At 51.5% G+C, this 18,087-nt stretch overlaps 3 protein-coding genes across 5 annotated transcripts; 1 reads left to right on the forward strand and 2 right to left on the reverse strand.

Annotated features, from left to right (window-relative positions):
* Positions 1-5,734: 5,734 nt before the first annotated feature.
* RAB24 (RAB24, member RAS oncogene family) lies at positions 5,735-7,840 on the reverse strand. Of its 2 annotated transcripts, none has more exons than XM_036240369.1 (8): positions 7,463-7,837; positions 7,311-7,379; positions 7,050-7,128; positions 6,875-6,942; positions 6,691-6,790; positions 6,408-6,458; positions 6,209-6,271; positions 5,735-6,088 (listed from the first exon to the last, which is right to left on the reverse strand). In XM_036240369.1, exons 1-8 carry the CDS (start codon positions 7,577-7,579, stop codon positions 6,024-6,026), a joined length of 612 nt encoding a protein of 203 aa, XP_036096262.1. In that variant the 5' UTR covers positions 7,580-7,837; the 3' UTR covers positions 5,735-6,023. The 2 variants fall into 2 exon arrangements, with proteins under 2 accessions (XP_036096262.1, XP_036096263.1); XM_036240370.1 differs by having other exon boundaries at positions 6,019-6,123; positions 7,463-7,840.
* A 161-nt stretch (positions 7,841-8,001) lies between these two features.
* PRELID1 (PRELI domain containing 1) lies at positions 8,002-11,686 on the forward strand. Of its 2 annotated transcripts, XM_036241336.1 has the most exons (5): positions 8,002-8,259; positions 8,830-9,055; positions 10,310-10,423; positions 10,536-10,614; positions 10,839-11,088. In XM_036241336.1, exons 1-5 carry the CDS (start codon positions 8,168-8,170, stop codon positions 10,988-10,990), a joined length of 663 nt encoding a protein of 220 aa, XP_036097229.1. In that variant the 5' UTR covers positions 8,002-8,167; the 3' UTR covers positions 10,991-11,088. The 2 variants fall into 2 exon arrangements, with proteins under 2 accessions (XP_036097229.1, XP_036097230.1); XM_036241337.1 differs by lacking the exon at positions 10,310-10,423 and having other exon boundaries at positions 10,839-11,686.
* On the reverse strand, positions 11,561-16,434 carry MXD3 (MAX dimerization protein 3). Its single transcript, XM_036282156.1, is given in 8 exon segments — positions 11,561-11,655; positions 11,761-12,139; positions 12,141-12,179; positions 12,181-12,384; positions 14,967-15,081; positions 15,209-15,238; positions 15,918-16,023; positions 16,301-16,434. Coding segments are annotated over 8 exon segments (1,038 nt in total). The 5' UTR covers positions 16,371-16,434.
* Positions 16,435-18,087: the final 1,653 nt, after the last annotated feature.

The raw sequence follows: 18,087 nt of genomic DNA on the forward strand, positions 1-18,087 counted from the left end.
GCATGGGATTCAATTTCGCTGGTCAGGTTGGAAGGTAAAGGGGCTTTCAACGCTATTTCTCTAGCCCTACAGAGCTCCACTGAGGGCACCTGATGAACCCTTTGGAGGAACTAATAACTATTCAAATCAGTGGTGATTTATTGAGCATTTATGTGTGCTGGATCAGATGCTGGGCCCTGATAGGAGATACAAAGATAAATAAGACCTGATTCCTGTGAGCCTAACATGCCTGCCTGGGTTTCCAGGCTGTTTTCAAGAACCTTTGACCAGGAAATAACATGAAGTTCTGAGGGGTTCCAGACTTATTTTGTAATATCCTTTGTGGCGCCAGAAATGGTTGTGTTAAGTAAGGTTCTTCTGGCTAGGTGTGCACGTGCATGCATGTATGCTCATGCAGATGTCTATAGGCAGGATGGGGCTGCAGAGGTCAAGTGGGGCTGTTGGCTAGGCAGTTGCTGCTGCTTCTGTCTGGGTTGTGCAAATCTGAAGATCTGTACTTGGTGGAACAGCTGGTTGAGGGACTGGACTCTACAAAAATGTAGCTTTCCCACAATGTAACAAGGCAATTGGCAAGCTTACCTTTCTTTTTTACCGATTTTCCTCCTTTATATCAACCCACCCCATGCCCATCCCCCAGACACTCAGGTGCTTTCAGATTTCAGAGTCTTGGGCAGTAGACCTAGGTAATCTCTGGCAAGCTCTGGGCTAGATCCACCACCACCAGCTCAGGGAGGGTACCAGATCCTGACGGAAAATTACTTCTCTTCTGATCCTTTGCTCTCCTACCTGAATGGAGGGAGTCCTCTTCTTCACTAGTGGATTCTACCACCCTCTCCCTGAGAATTGTTGTGTTCTGTGTTGAGAGCACCTTCCTGCTGACTCAGTTCTAAGGCAACCGTAACTCTTCCTTTATGACTGGCAAGATGTGGCATTTAGAGAAATGTCCAGTCTAAGAGTGACCCTTCACAACTGCTGATTATCTGTTACTGCTGCCCTGAGCTGGGGCTCAAGGGCTGGGAAATCTGTTGGTGCTACCCTGCCCTACCATTTACCCAGTTCACTGACTGCCAACAGGAAGTACTGTTTGGCCAGTTTCTTTCCATTCACCTATGCCTCTTTTGTCCCTAGACCAAATGTGTTTACCTCTATGCTTTGCCAACTTAGCCAGCAGCTTTAGCCAACCAGGCCATCTGGCCCAAATGTCTCCTGACCATTCTGTCTGGGTTTTACACCCTCAACAGGAATCTGTATTTGTCCCAGTTTCTTCCTAAGTTCCTATTGAGGTTGCTCCAATCACTCTTAAGGAGGGAATAATTGTTGTTATAGACGCATTTGCGCTTTACATAAAGATTGAAGAAAGAATTTGCTTTTATTTCCCAAAGTTGGTCTCTGGGGTTGAGACACTTGAACTCAGGCAGAGGCACAAGGCTGGGCAAGGCTGTCCTGAGTTTAGGGGCCTATCCTTGCATCTTTCTTAGACCTCGGAATCTCCTCTGTAAATTCCACCTGCCTAGTTCTCCCCTTTTATCCTATCTCTCTTCCCACATCATCAGAGAGGGAAAGCTCTTTGTTAAAAAGGAAGAGAAAACAAAGCATCTTATTTTCTTTTAAAAAAAATTTTAAACCATGGAAAAGATATTTTTAAAGAAATCCACCCAGAACATTAAAGTTCATTATATTAAGTATTTATCATGTGTGAGAAGAATAAGTATATAACTGCAGCTAGTAGGTCTTTTTCCCTAATCTCTTAGGTTGTATGAGTAGGGTTTGCTTGGTGCCAGTCATGTGCCCTTTTCTCTCCTGTCATCTGTAGTTACAATCAGAAAAAGTATCCACACCACACTGTCAGAATCTCCTTTCACTATGTGTGTTAAATTACCTTAGTTCGTTTCATGAAATAAACTGTGAATTTTTTTCGTGGTGGGGTTGTGTGCAGGCTATGTAAAAGTTTGTAAGTGGAGAAGTTTGATCCTGGAGTAGCTTCTCTGAAGTAGGCTTTGGTAGGTAATTGACTTGACAGCCACTCTAGATATGTCTCACGGGACAGGAAGGAGTGAGGGAAAGGTGGGCCATGATTGGCCACTTTATGGTTTTATTTTGGTCCTTTACATTTTCTACCACTCACTGAAACTTTCCTTCCAGACATGCCTGAGAAAACAACTTATGAGCTATGCTTGGTTTAAGGGTGTAGGAGGGCAGTTCTTTATTCTAAATGGATGGAGTGCCAGGTTTTCCTGGAGGCCATTGACTCAGGTTGAAGGGAACCTAGAGAAATTCAACTGTCGGGCCCACTGATAGCAGCATCTGATTCTAGATCATGAAAAAAGTCACTATGCAGTTTAGAAGCACAATCAGGACCGTTGGAAACGGACACTTTTGCCTGATGCTAGGGAGGGAGTTACCTTGCTAGGACTCTCCTGGAGCCTGTACTAATACCTTTCTCCAAGGAGTGTGAGTTGGCGATTAAAAGGTAACCCCTTCTCTTAGAAATTCCTTCTCTTATGCAGAATGGTATTTGCCCAAGTGCTTGGAAATTGGGATCTCAAGAGAGTCTGCCTCTAAGCCACTTCCCCTGGAAGCCTTTCCCAAGAGGAAGTCATAGTTTCCATAAGTAACTAGAGAACAAACACCTTTCTAGCTCTGTTAAGTCGGGGGGAAAATAAATTATGGAGACTTAAATTCAAAGCCTCATTTGCTTCTCTTACTGAAGCCAACCCATTGCTACAAAATCATCCAAGTTTTTAAATGTCTGCTTCCCCCTAAAGTTACTGAGTTTGAGGTGATTTAAATCATTGTGTTGATCCTATTCTGAACACCACCAAATCTACATCTTTGGCAGTGAAGAAAATGTATTCTTCATATCCTCTACCCCATACCATGGTCAGGGCATGAAGTGCATTAGCGATTCTTTCACAGGTTTGGCAGCATCTGCTTGCTGGAGCTGGACTCCTAGGTCACCTTGTGAGACACGGTGGCAGGAAGTCTGGTCCTGGCAACTTCCCCCGTGGAGACGAATTAGGAGAGCACTAAACATGGATGGATTTTGGTCTCAGCTCCTACAAAGCGGTTTTTTTCTCCTACGGCTTTTTTGAGGGATATTGTTTTGTCATCTTCTTAGGGTTTGTCAACCAGGTCAGAGTGGCCCAGTGTTGTAACCTCTCTGAGATCGTGGCAGGAAAGGAGCTGCCACAAGTCCCTTTCCTACTGAATTAATGTTTGGGCTGTTCCATGTGTTAGACATTCCAGATCATTTAGAGTTAGGTAGCTGCCACATGACACTTTCCTTGGCTGTGTGGCCAGTTAGCTCTCAGCTGAGCTTCCTAGGGCCAGAGGTTGCTATAGTATAAATTAAAGTAAGAATAGATAATTGCTCTGTATACACACACACACACACACACACACACACAATTTAATGATGGTGCTAATTTCCTAGTATAAAGAGGCACTGCCAAGGGTTGAGGAACTGGTGACTAGAGAAACCCAAGATCCTCTTTGGGAGGAAGAGGTTTTATGTAGAAGAGTTTCTCTGAGGCTCTGTTAAAGGAGAGGGCAGAGTCTCAGTGAAGCCTGTACCCGATCTTGGAGTGGTCCAGTGCAATCCAGAGATGGAAGAGATGCCATGTCCAGATGAGGGTGGCCATTGAGTTTCTTGGCTAGTATCACCTTGTCCATAGCCCCTGTCCACAATGCCCAGAATAGGTTGGTAGAGAGCTCCAGGGGCAGGGTCTCCCTCAGTTACCTTCTTCCCCTTTCCCTCTTCCACTCTCGTAGGAACACCTCTATTGTGTATGAAGATTAAAGGGAGTATTTCTTAAGGAAGTGGAAAGTTCATTTTAATTAGAAATTCACAGCCTGGGAAGATATGTTTCCTACCAACGTAAGCAGAAAACAGCACATGTTAAATCTTAAGTGGTTTCTTCTCTAGAGCTGCTTTCCCATGACTTTCCAGACATCAGGCTATTGAAGGGCTTCAGGTATAACACTCTGGAAGTCCAGCATAGCTTTGTGGACAGGAGGAGAGCCCAGGGAATAGGAGCAGAAATGAATGGTTCTGGTGCTTTAGACTTCCAGGGTAGGGGCAGAGAACAGGTGGTCTCCAGGTCTGAGGTGGGTGCTGCCTGTGTGTGCATGTAGGTGAGTGTGTGTAGAAGATGGGTGAGTGCAGCACACAGGAGCTCATGGAATAGATTTCAAAGTCTTGGCAAAGAAACAAGCTGACAATAGAGATCTATATTTTTAAGAAAAGGGGTGTAGGGGATACAGCTGAGGTCCATCACTTTTTTTTTTTTTTTTTTTTTGCTCCTCCTCACCCACATAGATTGTCAGCTGTAAGTGAAACTCCTAGTGGAAAAGAGGGGGAGCCCTGTGCTAGGAGTCCCCATAAACATGTACTGTAATTCTTTGTAAATAGAAAAAAATTACTGTAAAGTAAAGTTTAACTTTACTCTTATGGCCCTTGCCCTGTGTTGTGTTTTGTTGTCTGTGGGGAGATGTAGTCCAATAGGAGGGAGGATGGGTTTGGGGTGAGAGCAGAAGCCAGCCTTTGCACTAGTCCCAGGTGGGGATACAGGGGAGTTGAGCCATTCTTCTAAGCACCTTGAGGGAGTGGTGTGGGTTTTCTCTCAATAGTCATTAGGTGCTAGAATGTCTTCATTTTGGGAGTGGCTGGTGTTAGTTTCAGTCCCTATACAGGAAGCCTTCATCACCCATGAAGTAAGGGTATTTTGAGGAATTGATTTTTTAAAAGGAAGTAGAACCAAATGCTTCCCGAATGTGAGTCTGACCATCTTGCCCAAGTTTTTAGTTCTTCAGAGTCAGGTGGGGCACTGCAGAGGACCCAGCCTAAGGCAGGAAAGCACAGGCAAAGGGGCCAAGCCTCCATACAGAAAAGGGTTGCTAATATACTTCGTTTTGGTTGAACAGGAAGTGTCAGCCCTGTTTACAGTTAACACCTGGTCCTTCAGAAACATTTGGACCTCCAAGGTCCAAAAATACATTTGAGGCAACCTTGGGAGTCAGCCTCCTCTTCTGACCTAATCTTGAACTTCCTGCCCCTTCAGTAAAATGCCCTCTGGGGAAGATAAGCATTTAGTCCTAGATTCACTTTTCATTCATGATTTTCAGTCCTGAAGTGGGCATGGTTACTTCATTTTACAGTTAAATTCAGGCCACGTTTAAGTTCCTTTTCTAAGTTAGTATATGAATTGGATCCCAGTCTGGATCCAAAAGAACTTTCTGTCTTATAGAACCTAAGATTTTTCTACCATTAAACCACGTTGTAAGATGCTGATGGGAAGGTTAGGTTATGAGACACAGGCATGACTCAGGGACCCAGATGTAACAGATGCTGTGGAACCAGCCAGTCTAAGGAAAAAGTGCTTGATCCTTTGATTCTGAATACCACTTAAGTGTCTGCCTTGCTCTTCTCAGCACCAAGAAGGAATTGTGAGCCCTAGCCAGTTTGGCTCAGCGGTTGAGCGTCAGCCTGCGGACCAGAGAGTCCCGGGTTCAGTTCCCGCTAGTACCACCAAAAAGTAAAAAAGGAATTGTGAGCTTTGCACCGTCCCAACCCTAGCATCTCAACCTACTAAAGTATAGGAAAGGGCTTTTTTGTTTCTTATCTCATCTGCAACCCTGGGGTGAAATTAACTTGGTTTCCAAAGGAAATTTAGGGTTGGGAGGAGCCATAATATAGGAAATGAGGCCAACCCGGTGGCCCCAGAAAGGGGCCGAGTGTGATTCATAGCGCATTGATTTTATTTACAAATCAGAAGCCACTTAAGTAATCTGCAGACACAAGTGCTATCCAGGGCAGAATCCTGGAATCCAAATTGGCCCTTACCCTCCTAATGCCCATCAGCCCAATGCTGCATCTGTTCCATGGGCCAGCACAGGCAGGTGCCACTTCTGCTAGCATGGGGACTTGGGGTGGCTTACACATTTGACCACCCAAGCCCAGACAAGAGCTAGGTCCAGCCCCTTGGGGAATTCCTTTAATTCCCCCAGGCCAAATGAGTGGTGATTCAATGGTGACAACAGCTGTAGAAGTAGGGGTTTGCCTTCTGGCCCAGGTCCACGCCCTTGTCCTCTGTCAAAGAGAGAGGTGGCAGCTCAGCAACCAGTCTGTTGGGGGATCAGGTAACAAATATGAAAGGGGCTAGATGCTGAGGGCCTAGAGGAAGTCTCCAGAGGCTAGGGAAGTACACACCTGTCATCACCTGGAAGGCAGCCACACTGACGTAATCCTCTGCCACTTTCTGGAAGAGCTCGTCTGGCAGGAAAAAGGACGATCAGTGAAGGGTCAATGCCAGTAGCCCTAGGATCACCCAGTGACACAGCCCTCTAGACTCTTAGCTTCCCCTGGTGCCCCTGCCTGTTCCTGCTCTGAGGCCCAGGACAGCACTCACCCACACTCTGGCCTGTCTTGCTGGATGTTTCAAAGAGCTGAGCTTTGATATCTGTAAAGAAAAGTGACTAAAGCCTCATATCTGAGAATCAGGTGGACACAAACAAAGGGAAAGTCTAGCAGTTCAGGGACTCTTCTGGACCTCACAGGTTCAGGGAGGCTAGAAAGCTTTTCCAGGGAATCTTGCCATGGCAGCCAAGGCAGTTCCTATTTTCTGTGACCCACCCAAGCAGCCACTACCCTCCCCCATCCCCCAGGGAGCTAGGGAGCTGAGGAGCAGCTACTATCTGCATAGTCCTGGACATCGTGGAAGTCCACACGTCGACGCCGCCGGTCCTCCTCCAACAGGTCACTCTTGGTGCCACACAGGTAGATCTGACAGCCCTGAAGCAGAAGACAAGATCAGAGACACCCACACAACGACCAGAGCCCCAGCCCCTGGTCCTCTGGTGAGGTCTGGCCACCTACCTCCTCTAGGTTGCGCAGTTCCTTCACCCAGAACTTTGCCCGCTCAAAGCTGCTGCTGTCTGTGAGGTCTTGGTATACGGCACGCAGGAAACAACCAAGGGTCAGGGCTATTCTCTCAGGCCAGCGTGGCACCCACCCTCTTTGTGTTCGAGGAACAGGCCAGAACCTCCCTTACCATAGCAGACGATCGCAGCCTTGGCGCCCCTATAGTAGATTCTGCTCATAGCCTCGTAGCGCTCCGAGCCTGCTGTGTCCTGAAAGGCAAGGGGAGCTCAGCCCTGACCTGAGTTACTGAGCTACTCCCCAAAAGGTCCTCCAGACCCCCATTTTTAAACAGATCTAGAGAAGAAAAATGGCCTCTATAAGGCCACGAATAGACAAGACTAAGCCTCCTCAAAAATAGGTTTTCCCAGGACTACCTGCCCAGAGGACTTACCCAAATACCCAAAGTCACCGTCCGGTCTCCGACAGACATTACCTTGGCCACGAAGGCGGCCCCGATAGTCTGCAACCAGGGGAAAGCGATCAGGATCGCGGGGGCGGAGGAGCCCTCTCCCACCCGTGCCGAGTCTCGCGAGGCGCACTCACGTTCTGATAGGGCCCCACAAGGAAGCGGTCGTGCACGTATCGCTCCACCAGGCTCGTCTTGCCTACGTACTCCTTGCCCAGCATCACCACCTTGACATCCACGCGCTGACCGCTCATGCTCTCCGGGCTGCCTCAACCGCGTCAGGGTCCTGAGCCCCCACGCTAGGTAAACCCGGATCTCCACTCAGGCCGGCAGCGCCCAAGCCTCAGTTCCTACGACTCGAGATACCACGTCGGGCTCGAGCTATGGCAGCGTCCACCTGCCCCCGCTCTTCGGCGCCCGGCGCTGATCGTCCTTCCCAGAGCCCAGGGCCCACGGCAGCCTGGGAGGGCGCCGAGCAGCGCCCTCAACGGCGCCGCACGCCGCCGCCGGGTTGGGGCGCCACTCCAGTTCGGATTCCCCACAGAGCTCGGGGTCCACTCCAACCCGGCTCGGCTCGCAGCTCCGCGACTCCCAGAGGGGGAGGGGCCTCGAGTCAAGTGCACAGGCGCCGGAAGTGGTGTGTACAGCGAGTCTGCGCCGGAAGTGGCGGGCTGCCCGACCACTCCTCATGGCGGCTGCAGCTGGTGGGGTGCGGCGCGGTTTTGACTGAGCTGCGTGCCTGGTGGGCGTGCGCCGAGCCCCAGCCTGGCTTTCGCGTGCCCCCACCCCGGGCTCTGCACCCCTGATGCTGCACGGGTGCTGATCCCGCCCCGGCCGGGACAATGGTGAAGTACTTCCTGGGCCAGAGCGTGCTCCGGAGTTCCTGGGACCAAGTATTCGCTGCCTTCTGGCAGCGGTACCCGAATCCCTATAGGTACGTAGCCCAGGCAAGAGCAACCGTTCCCTCTCACTCTTTGGAGATCGAAGTGTGGGGCCAGGAAGGACTCCACGTCGAGTCCGATGTAAGGGATTGCCAGAACTGTAGTTGTTTTAGGGTAAGAGGACCCTATTGAGGAAGTGGCCAGGCCTGCAAGGTGGTGAAGGATGAAACTGGGCGGTGGTTTACTTGAAGCCCTACTCTAAGGTTCTCTCATTTCGGGGTGACGAGACAGGAAGAGGTGGTGGCACAGGAATTAGGAGGGATCATGGGGTTGGAATTCCAAATGCTCTCCTACTCCTGCCTGTGGCACTCTCCAGCGATGCAGTAAATCATGAAGGCCAGCCATGCTGGAAGGCCCAGGAATCCAGGTCAGCGAGAGGGCAGGAGTTGGAATTTGCCCTGGGAAAGGTTCAAGAGACTACGTGGGATCTGAGCCACACACACATCACTGCAAGTTTGGGGGAAGGCCTGGCCATTCTGGGCCAAGAGGCTCCAGATGGGAACCCCAACAGGCAGTCTCTCGGGGGCAGGCTCCTGAGGTCACCTTCACTCTGATACCTGCAGCAAACATGTCTTGACGGAAGACATAGTGCACCGGGAAGTGACCCCTGACCAGAAGCTCCTGTCCCGGAGACTCCTGACCAAGACCAATAGGATGCCACGCTGGGCTGAGCGACTATTTCCTGCCAATGTTGCTCACTCGGTGTACATCCTGGAGGATTCTATTGTGGACCCACAGAACCAGACCATGACCACCTTCACCTGGAACATCAACCATGCTCGGCTGATGGTGAGACTCCCTTGGTCCCTCCAGAAGTAGAGCTCCAGATACTTTGGCTAGGGAGGCAGTGGTTTTCAAATCCAGGAATCCATGAAGTCATAAGGGTACATTGGGTGTGCCTCAGAAGGGAGAGGATCTGAGCCACATACCCCATGTGGACTAGAGGAGTAACACTCTATGTGTCTTATATAATGGATTTCTGCCTAAGAGTTTAGGGAAAAAGCATTCCATATACCTCTGACATCTTGTCTTTAAAACTTGAAAACTCATGGTTTAAGGAACATTCTACAATATCTTCTCACATGTGAAGCTTTCAGAAAACTTTCTCTTTCTCACTTAACCTTCATAATAACCCTGGGAATGGGGTATTGCTCTCTCGTGCAAAGAGAAAAATGAGGTTTAAAGAGGGGAAGTGTCCTAATACACTGACCCAGAGTTACCTGAAACTCACAACAGACTATCCTGAGGACCCTACCTATGTGTTTTTTGTTTTATCCTCACCCGAGGACATTTTTGCATTTATCTTCAGAGAGAGCGGGAGGGAGAGTGGGAGGAAGAGAGAGAGAAACATCGATGCAAAAGAGACACATTGACTGGTTGCCACCCACACAACCCCAACTGGGGCAGGGACAAACCGCAACCGAGGTACGTGCCCTTAGTGGGAACTGAACCCAGGCCTCTCTGGTCCCCTGGCAGATGCTCTAACTGCTGAGCCAAACCAGCCAGGGCTCTGTGTTTTTTTATATAACCAAGATAGTGATCCTGCTGTGAGAAATGTCCTTCAGTCCAACAATGAGACAGCCCTTTGAAGGATTTCCATTGGAAGTACTGGTCCACTTTTTCCTCTCTGATAATGACAGCTGTGACAATTGCCAGATTCCCATTTTTATTTGGATTCCCAATGAGCTCAAGAGCTACAACAGGTGGGATATGAGCTAAAAAAACAAATAAAAACCACTGCTCACATCTAGGCCTAAAGGTACAAAACCAAATCCAGGGCCAGGGTGGCACTGGAAGGCCCTCTGCTGATCTCAAGAGTACATGTGCCTTATAGTTTAAAGGGTCAGAGGAGAGATTGTAAAGAGCAAAATGACCTTTATGTTCTTGTTCTATAAATGCAGCTTGGGATGCAATAAGGGAAAGGAATGGAATTTCATTTTATTGCCCTCCCTCATGAAAAGAGGCAGGGGATCAAATTTATGTGAAGTTGGCAAAATAAAAGAATCCCACACAATTGTAGTTGGCCTGACTCTGCACACACAGGTGGTGGAGGAACGATGTGTTTACTGTGTGAACTCTGATAACAGCGGCTGGACCGAAATCCACAGGGAAGCTTGGGTCTCCTCTAGCTTATTTGGTGTCTCCAGAGCTGTCCAGGTGAGCAGCGTTGTGGGGGTGCTGGGGCTCTGTGGCCCAGGGCATTTGACATAGAGACTGGGCTAGGGTCAGTGGGCAGCTCAGAATCCATCCCCTTCTCATCTTTTGCCAGGAATTTGGTCTTGCCCGGTTCAAAAGCAATGTGACCAAGACAATGAAGGGTTTTGAATACATCTTGGCCAAGCTGCAAGGTGAGAACCTCCCAGGCAGTCTGGGATTCAGTCCTAGCTCCCCTGACTGGTATGGAGCCTGGGGCTATCACTGCTCTTCTCTAAACCTGGGACTACTCATCTGTATGTTGGGCAGATATCACCTTTCCGATGGGGTCTGGCTTGCAGGATGTGAATTTTGTGGGGAGCAATTAGGTGAGTCTTCTTGGCATCCTCTGAAGGCAGCCTCTGGCCCTTTGCTGCAGGTGAGGCCCCTTCCAAAACCCTTGTTGAGACGGCCAAGGAAGCCAAGGAGAAGGCAAAGGAGACAGCCCTGGCAGCTACAGAGAAGGCCAAGGACCTTGCCAGCAAGGCAGCCACCAAGAAGCAGCAGCAGCAGCAGCAGCAGTTTGTGTAGCCAGCCCAGACCCTGGTGCAGCAGCACACTATACCACCTGGCTGCACTCCCTCTACCCTCCCTCCTTGTATTTTATTATTAAAAGTCAACTTCCAGCCTGATTTACTTTCTGGGTAGTGGGTTGGAGGTGGTATGTGTTTGTCATCTACAGTGCACCAGACATGTTACCCAGTCTGGGCCAGACATGCTTCCCACACCGGATAGCCGAGGAGAGATTTACCCAGGGTCACAGATAGCATGCAGGCAAAGTGGTCATAAACACTAGACTGTAAGCTCCTTGAGAGCAGGGATCCTTGTTTTGTTCTCTGCTGTGTCCCAAGTACCTGGAACAGTATCTAGTGCATGATAGGCACTCAATAAATATTTGTTGAATTCAATCAGCCCCAGCTGTGGAGTCAGAAAGCTTTGGTTTGAATCTTGACTCCGCTGTATCCTGGCTTTGGGTCTCAGGCAAGTCCTATCACTCAGCCTCAGTCCCACCTATAAAGTGGGGAAAGAGGGCCTCTGAGCTGTGAGAATTAAAGGGGTACTGCCAGGCATAGTCAACAGTGTTTGTGGTGGCTACTGATCTCATTTCTTCTTTCCCATTTTATGGCTGGGAGTTTCCCCATTTTCATCAGGCAAGACCATGGACAGGAAATTAAGAAAGCCTTTTAATGAAAACACTGTACAGTATCTATAGGGGAAAGGCCAGAGCCCTTGTCTAGGAAGGAACAGAGGGGTGGGCCCAAAAGTCTTGTCCTTTTGGGGACAACAGAGTCAAGTGCTACCAAAAAATGCCTGGAAGAGTGGCCCAGGCCCAAGCTGCTTGCCCTGCTGGGCTCGGGAGCCAGGTCCCCTCCAATAGGAGAGACTATTGGAGACAGCAGCAGGGCAGGGGGAGCACCTGTTCCCGTGCAAAGGTCCGTTTAGTCCATTCCAACAGGAGGTGACTGAGCAGCCCTTGAGGTTTGGGAAGGGCTCCTGCCTGGCAGAGTGGAGCGGAGGGTGGTCGGAGGGCAGAGGCGCACTTGGGCCGTGAGGGTCATAGCCAGGTACCGCTGTGTGAGTAGCTGTGCTCCTGGCCTGCACTGAAGCCCCGCAGCAGCTCGGCCTCACCCCCGAACACTACGCTCTCCACGTCCACCTCCAGCTCCTCTGCACAGGGACAGGTCCAGTCAGGATACCTGGCCCACTGGCCCACCCAACCCCTCCACTTCAGGGCACTCACCTTGGTCTGAATCGGAACGCTCAGAGGAGAGGCCTGAGGAGTCCAGGCTGTCTGTCCGCAGCCGCTCCCACTCGCCTGCCCCTGCCCAACCCCGGAGCTGCTCCAGCTGCTGCTGCAGGTTCTGCTGCTTGCTGCGCAGCTTCTCCTTGAGCCTCTGGGCCCGCTGCTCCTGCTCCTCCAGCTTCTGCAGATCCCAAGGGAGCAATGGGCTGAAGTCAGCTGCCTGGAGGCCCAGGCCTCACTCCAACACAACTCAGCAGCAGGCCATGGCCTCTTGGTGACCACCCGCTCCACACGGGCTCACTGAATTTGGGCGCCAAAGGGTTGCCTCCACATCCTCCAAGAAGTCAGGCCCTCCTGTCCATGTAAGTGGCCTGTGAGTTATATCTACCTGGGTGGGGGAGGGAATACAGCACAATCTCAAAGACAAGGGTTTAGTCAAGTGAGGCGTAATCAGGTGATGTGAAGGAAAGCCCTGTGCTGGCAGGTGAAGGGGGTGGACTGTGGCTTGATGGCAAGTGTGAACTCTACCTGAAGGAGGAGCCACTTCCAGGTTCTAGCCAATCACTGCCACGTGAAAGAGGCCTAGTGTGGCCAGATCTTTCAGTGTCTAAGAGAGCTGCGAAGTCAGTTTTTCATGTGTTAAGTGCTTCTAACTAACTTAAACTTTAATTTTTTTATTTATTTTTTATCACCGAGGACACTCTTTCATATTTTGTTCAGATAGAGTGGGAGAGAGAGAAAGAAACATCGACATGAAAGGGACACATCGAGTGGTCGCCACCCGCATGACCCAACCAGGGCCGGGGACAAACCGCAACTGAGATACATGACCCTAGCAGGAACCGAACCCAGGTCTCTCTGGATCGCAGGCCAACACTCTAACCGCTGAGCCAAACCGGCCAGGGCACTAACTTAAACTTTTAGAAAACTACACACTAAACAAAGGCTACCAGTTTGTAACTCCTGGTTAAGATCCTCGTAGGAGCCCTGGCCGGTTTGGCTCAGCGGTTAGAGCGTCGGCCTGTGGTCCAGGGAGACCTGGGTTCGGTTCCCACAAGGGCATGTACCTCAGTTGCACTTTGTTCCCGGCCCTGGTTGGGTCATGTGGGTGGCAGCCACTCGATGTGTCCCTTTCATGTCGATGTCTCTATCTCTCTCTCTCTCTCTCTCTCTCCCACTCTATCTGAACAAAAAACAAAATGAAAAAATGTCCTCGGGTGAGAATTTAAAAAAAGTAAAATTAAAAAAAAAAAAGATCCTCGTAGGAACCCTAAGGCTTCTTCAGCATTAATCTGTTTTCCCTGCCCCCACCAGAGCTCTGCCAACCCCAAGTATCAGGGACTAAAAGATCAAGAGTTTTCCCATCAGAGTCTTTGATGGGCAGGAGCCTGCAGTCAACAAGGGAAGCATGGGGAGGGAACATTGGGACTGGGTGTAGAAGGGTGAGTCACAGCTTCCTAGGCGAAGTAGAGGAAGGAAAAGCACCCAGGCAGAGAAAGACTGAGAACAACACCAAGAATTCAGCTTTTTGGTGGGGAATGGGGAAAAGATGAAACTAAAAAAGTAGGCCAGTGGCAACGCCTGAGTTGTGAAGGGCCTTGAATTCACAGGAAGTAAGACTGAGACTATCCTGTCAAGAGCCATGGAAGGTTTTCCACACAAGATGGATCTGGAATGATCTATGTGCTGCAAAGAACATCCTAAGGCAAGGAAGACAGCTTGGTGGAAGCAAAACAGGAAGCAGGGAGTACAGGAGAGGTGTGATGGGGCTTCAAGGAAGAAGCATTCTGCAGAGCCTGCCTACCCTCCTGTCAGCACTTGAAGGGCACATCATCCTTCCACGAACCAGGTCAGGCAAGCCCCATGTGAGAAACTGGGGCCTGCTATTCAGCTAGAGTGTTATTCAGCCACCATGAGGGGCATGCAGACACCTATGGAACAGTGCAAATAATTCCCACACTGTGATTTATTTCCCACACGGCACACCCATCTATCTCTTACAGGGCCCTGTGCCTAGAACAGCTGGGCAGAGCAGGTCCTCAATAAATACTTCTTGAAGGAAAGAATGCAAGTCAGGGGACCTGGGCCTAGGTTCTGAATCTGCCTCTCATGAGCCTGGTTGTGCCTCCATTTCTTCCTCTGTCAAAAGAACCAGGAGGGCAGGAAAGGTCTCTCTTATGTCCAAGGCCTCTCCTAGTCCCCTCTCTCTGGGGCAGCCTGGGGCTTTGAGTCAGCACACACCACTCATGTCCACCAGGGGGCAGCAGCAAGGGCCCTGGGAATATGGTGACCGCCATCCTCTCAGTCTGTTCTGCTTCCTGGCCTCTGGACCTGCCTCCCACAGTGGCCTCAGGACCAACTCCCCAGAACAAAAGGCCTTGAGGATGGGGGAGAGGAAGAGTGAGGACTAGCCCTCTACAGCCTAAGGGGCCCTTACACACGACCCATCACATTATCTTCAACAGGCACACCCCTCATGCAGAGAAGGAAAGGAAGTCCAGAGAGGTTAAGTGCTTGGCCTAGGGTCTCACAGTTGAAATAGAAGTAAATAATAGCTGTAATAACAGTGAACATGTATTGGGCAAATGCTGAAACTTAGCCTCAGAACAATCCTGAGTTATCTTTTGCTTTTCTTTGCATTTAACAAATTTGGAAACTAAAAGCACAATAGGCCTCTCTCCCCAGTTTCACCCAGCCCTTCCCTCCTACACCTCTCCACATGTCCTGGTAAGCTGACTCCAGGGCACAGGGGTAGCCCCTTACTTGGATGTGCATCCTGGCCCGGTGCAGAAGGCTCAGTGTGGTGTATCGGGCACAGTCAGCCCCCAGGGGCATCTGCTGCTTCAGCTGCTCCAGGCACCGCTTCAGCTGGGCCCTCCTGCAGGGGAAGGGGTCTGGAGGGCAGTGCCAGCCCACCCTTCTAGTCTAAGGGCTGATAGGGGAGGGAAGGCCAGAGGGAGACACTTCCTGGGGCCCAGTGCTGTCAGGGCATGGCTGGGACTCACCTGCGCTTCTCCAGTTCGTTGTGCACAGACCTGCCAATGCCAGGGAGGATGGGGTGAGGGGACATCACTTGCCCACACCTTCAGTCCCAGGCTCCCAGGGGCTCAAAATCCACTAAAAATCTCTGCCCAAATTAGCTTGGTATGGTGACCTTGTGCTGGTCTCAGGCACCCGAATTCCCAGGCAGAGGCAGAGACTCATGGGGAGATGGGGGGGGAGGGGGGAGGGGATTGCAATACTGAGAAAGGCCTGCCCAGGTAACTGCGGAGTACAAAGCCCCCTATCAGCAGTCAGGAAGGCCTTTGTAGCAGTTTCAGCTGAGCCAGAAACACAGGTTACCCAAAGCAGGTAGTGGAGGGCGAAACACTCAAATTGGAGGGAACAGCATGTGTTAAGGGTGGAGATGAGGAGAGAAAAGGAGGAAGCCTGTGGGGAAAAGTGAGTGATGTGGTATGTGCAGTGCAGGAGTGTGAGTGGAAGCGGGACCCAAAACTGCCTTGTTCACCTCAGGTGTGCTCAAGAAATAGTCTTTAAATGAATAGAGGGTGTGTGTTTGGGGGATGGGAAGATGGCAGGAGGGGTCTGAATGTCTCCACAGTAGGGTACCTGGCCCCAGAAAATGCAAGCTACAAGGAGGAAGTGGGCCGAGGATGGGCCCGAAAAGGGACAGCGCCCATCTCCCCCCTCCTCGTCGCCCCTCTCCCTCCTCACCGCCCACTGTCCAACGCGCCAAGAGCTTGGGGAGATCCCTTCCTCTTTCTGTGGACAGGGCCCGGACTTCGGTGCGGGAACAGGGACGCGTATCCATGCTCAGCCTCTGTCAGAGAGAACCCGCGTTCGCGTCAGGCTGGAGCTGGTCCTAGCGGGCGCCCCTGACACGGCACGGTCAGGGGGAGGCTTTTGGCGCCAGGGCCGTATCCCCAACACTTCCCAGCCCAACTTCCTGCGGACTTCTCTCTAGATGAAGACGGGGATGCCCCAGAGCTACTGCCTTAAAGCCGTACATATGCATCCTTCAAGTTGGGAGCCAAGTCCAACCCAGGCTGGTGTAGGCAAGGTCGCCTCCTGGAGTCCAGCCAAGGGTTCTGCCTCACCTCTCTCTCGGCGTTCCAGGAACTCGGCCGCCTGCAGCAGGACCTGGATGTTGCTGGCCACGGATTCCATGTCGGCGACAGCTGGCGACGGGAGGGCCTGAGGTGCAGACCGCGGGAGCAGCAGCACTACTTTTGTTACAATGTAACTGACACCGTGCAACAAACGCTGGCGACCGGCCCCGCCCCCTAGACGCCCCGCCTGCGGAACGCCCAGCTCTTGGCCACGCCCCTCTGAAACGCGCCGCAGCCTCAAGCCCACCCCCCGCCAGTTCCCCGCCCCCTCGGACTCCTGTGGTGCACAGACAGGCGTCAGCTCCAGGCCCAGCCCTTGGGCTAATGCCCAGGCTGGGAGGTGATGTCTCTTTGCCGGTTTGCTCAGCGACCCCGCGCTGGCTACTTGGCGTATCTGGGCCTCAGTTTCCAGCACGTGCTGGTGGCGAGGGCCCTGTACAGAGAATGGTGCTCCAGGGCCCTGTGGTCTTCGGAGGCCTCCGGCCCCGCAGCTGCACGTGGGCGCCGGGGAGGCAGGGCGGGTGTGTGCCTCGTTCGTTGGTGGGTAGTCTTAGACTGCTCGCTGTCGTCACCTTCCGGACCGGGCTGGGGAGCCTCTGAGGCACTATTGGCTGCGCGCGACCCCGCCCACTCTCGCTGCTGGTCGACACATTCGGGCGGGAAAAGGAGCAGGTTTCAAATTTGAAAACCTAGACGGTGGGGGCGGGGCTGAGCCGGGAACGGAGTCGCGGTGCGCAGGCGCTGGGGGAGGTATCGGGATCCTGCTCTGGGCTCCGAGGTCTGTCCTGACCTGCAGGCCATATGCTCCCGTGGGTCCCCCTGAGCTTCACCTTCCTATTGTGGCGAATGGAAATAGTATCCAGGCTTGTCCTCACCTTCAGGGAAGCTACTGTCGCTAAAAAACGTCAGTAAGGTAACGACTTCCAGGCAAACTGGCTCGCTAGAGAGCCTCTAGAGCTGACAGAGTTGGGTTCCTTTCCTGTCACCGCTGCTTCTCAGTTCTGTGACTCACCGAGTGACCTCTCTCCTGTAAGCTCTGGCATTGTTGAAGGATGAGAGCCCACACTTGTGCCGTGCCCAGTAGGTAGGAGCTGCTGATTTCTACCGCCGGGGGCATCAGATGTAGGCTTCTTCCTACCCTAGAGCCCCTGGTGACTTTCTAGCCTCCGGAAGAAGTAGCTACAGTGGCCCCACCTGTGGGCACAGTAACAGTCTAAGGGTGGAGGCAGGAAGATGAAAGCAGGTGTTATAGGGTGCAACATTGCTGTCAGGGTGGGCGGCCGAGTCTGTAACCCAGCAATAGAAGGGAGACAAAGAGGGACCAGATGATGATGATTCTTCTTCTTCTTCTTCTTCTTCTTCTTCTTCTTCTTCTTCCTCCTCCTCTTCCTCTTCCTCTTCCCCTTCCCCTTCCCCTCCCCTCCCCTCCCCCTCCCCCTCCTCTTCCTCCCCCTCACCAGAGGACATTTTTTTTCTATTTATCTTCACACAGAGTGGGAGGGTGGGAGAGAGAGAAACATCCACTGGAGGGGGACACATCATCTGGTTGCCTACTGCACTACCCCAACCAGGGCCGGGGACAAACCGCAACCGGGGTGGTTGCCCTTAACTGGAAAGGAACCCCGACTCATTTGTCTTCGGGCCAATGCTCTAACCATTTAGCCAACCGGCCAAGGTGGGACCAGATTCTTTATAGTGCTGGGTAAACACATGGCACATAAAAATCAGTCCTCGGTTCCTTGGAGTAAGGAGTCACTCCCAGAGGAATCATTGAA

The sequence above is a fragment of the Molossus molossus genome, unplaced genomic scaffold (assembly GCF_014108415.1).
Source record: "Molossus molossus isolate mMolMol1 unplaced genomic scaffold, mMolMol1.p scaffold_m16_p_4, whole genome shotgun sequence".
Lineage (NCBI taxonomy): Eukaryota > Metazoa > Chordata > Mammalia > Chiroptera > Molossidae > Molossus > Molossus molossus.

What these genes read in the sequence shown, in the direction of transcription:
- RAB24 (XM_036240369.1), bottom strand. Translation starts at nt 7,579, where the DNA reads ATGAGCGGTCAGCGCGTGGATGTCAAGGTGGTGATGCTGGGCAAGGAG. An exon ending in TTGTGGGGCCCTATCAGAAC is followed by an intron (nt 7,380 to 7,462) that starts GTGAGTGCGCCT and finishes CCCTGGTTGCAG; the next exon opens with ACTATCGGGGCCGCCTTCGT. An exon ending in GGCTGCGATCGTCTGCTATG is followed by an intron (nt 6,943 to 7,049) that starts GTAAGGGAGGTT and finishes CCGTATACCAAG; the next exon opens with ACCTCACAGACAGCAGCAGC.
- PRELID1 (XM_036241336.1), top strand. Translation starts at nt 8,168, where the DNA reads ATGGTGAAGTACTTCCTGGGCCAGAGCGTGCTCCGGAGTTCCTGGGAC. An exon ending in CGGTACCCGAATCCCTATAG is followed by an intron (nt 8,260 to 8,829) that starts GTACGTAGCCCA and finishes TGATACCTGCAG; the next exon opens with CAAACATGTCTTGACGGAAG. An exon ending in CATCTTGGCCAAGCTGCAAG is followed by an intron (nt 10,615 to 10,838) that starts GTGAGAACCTCC and finishes CCTTTGCTGCAG; the next exon opens with GTGAGGCCCCTTCCAAAACC.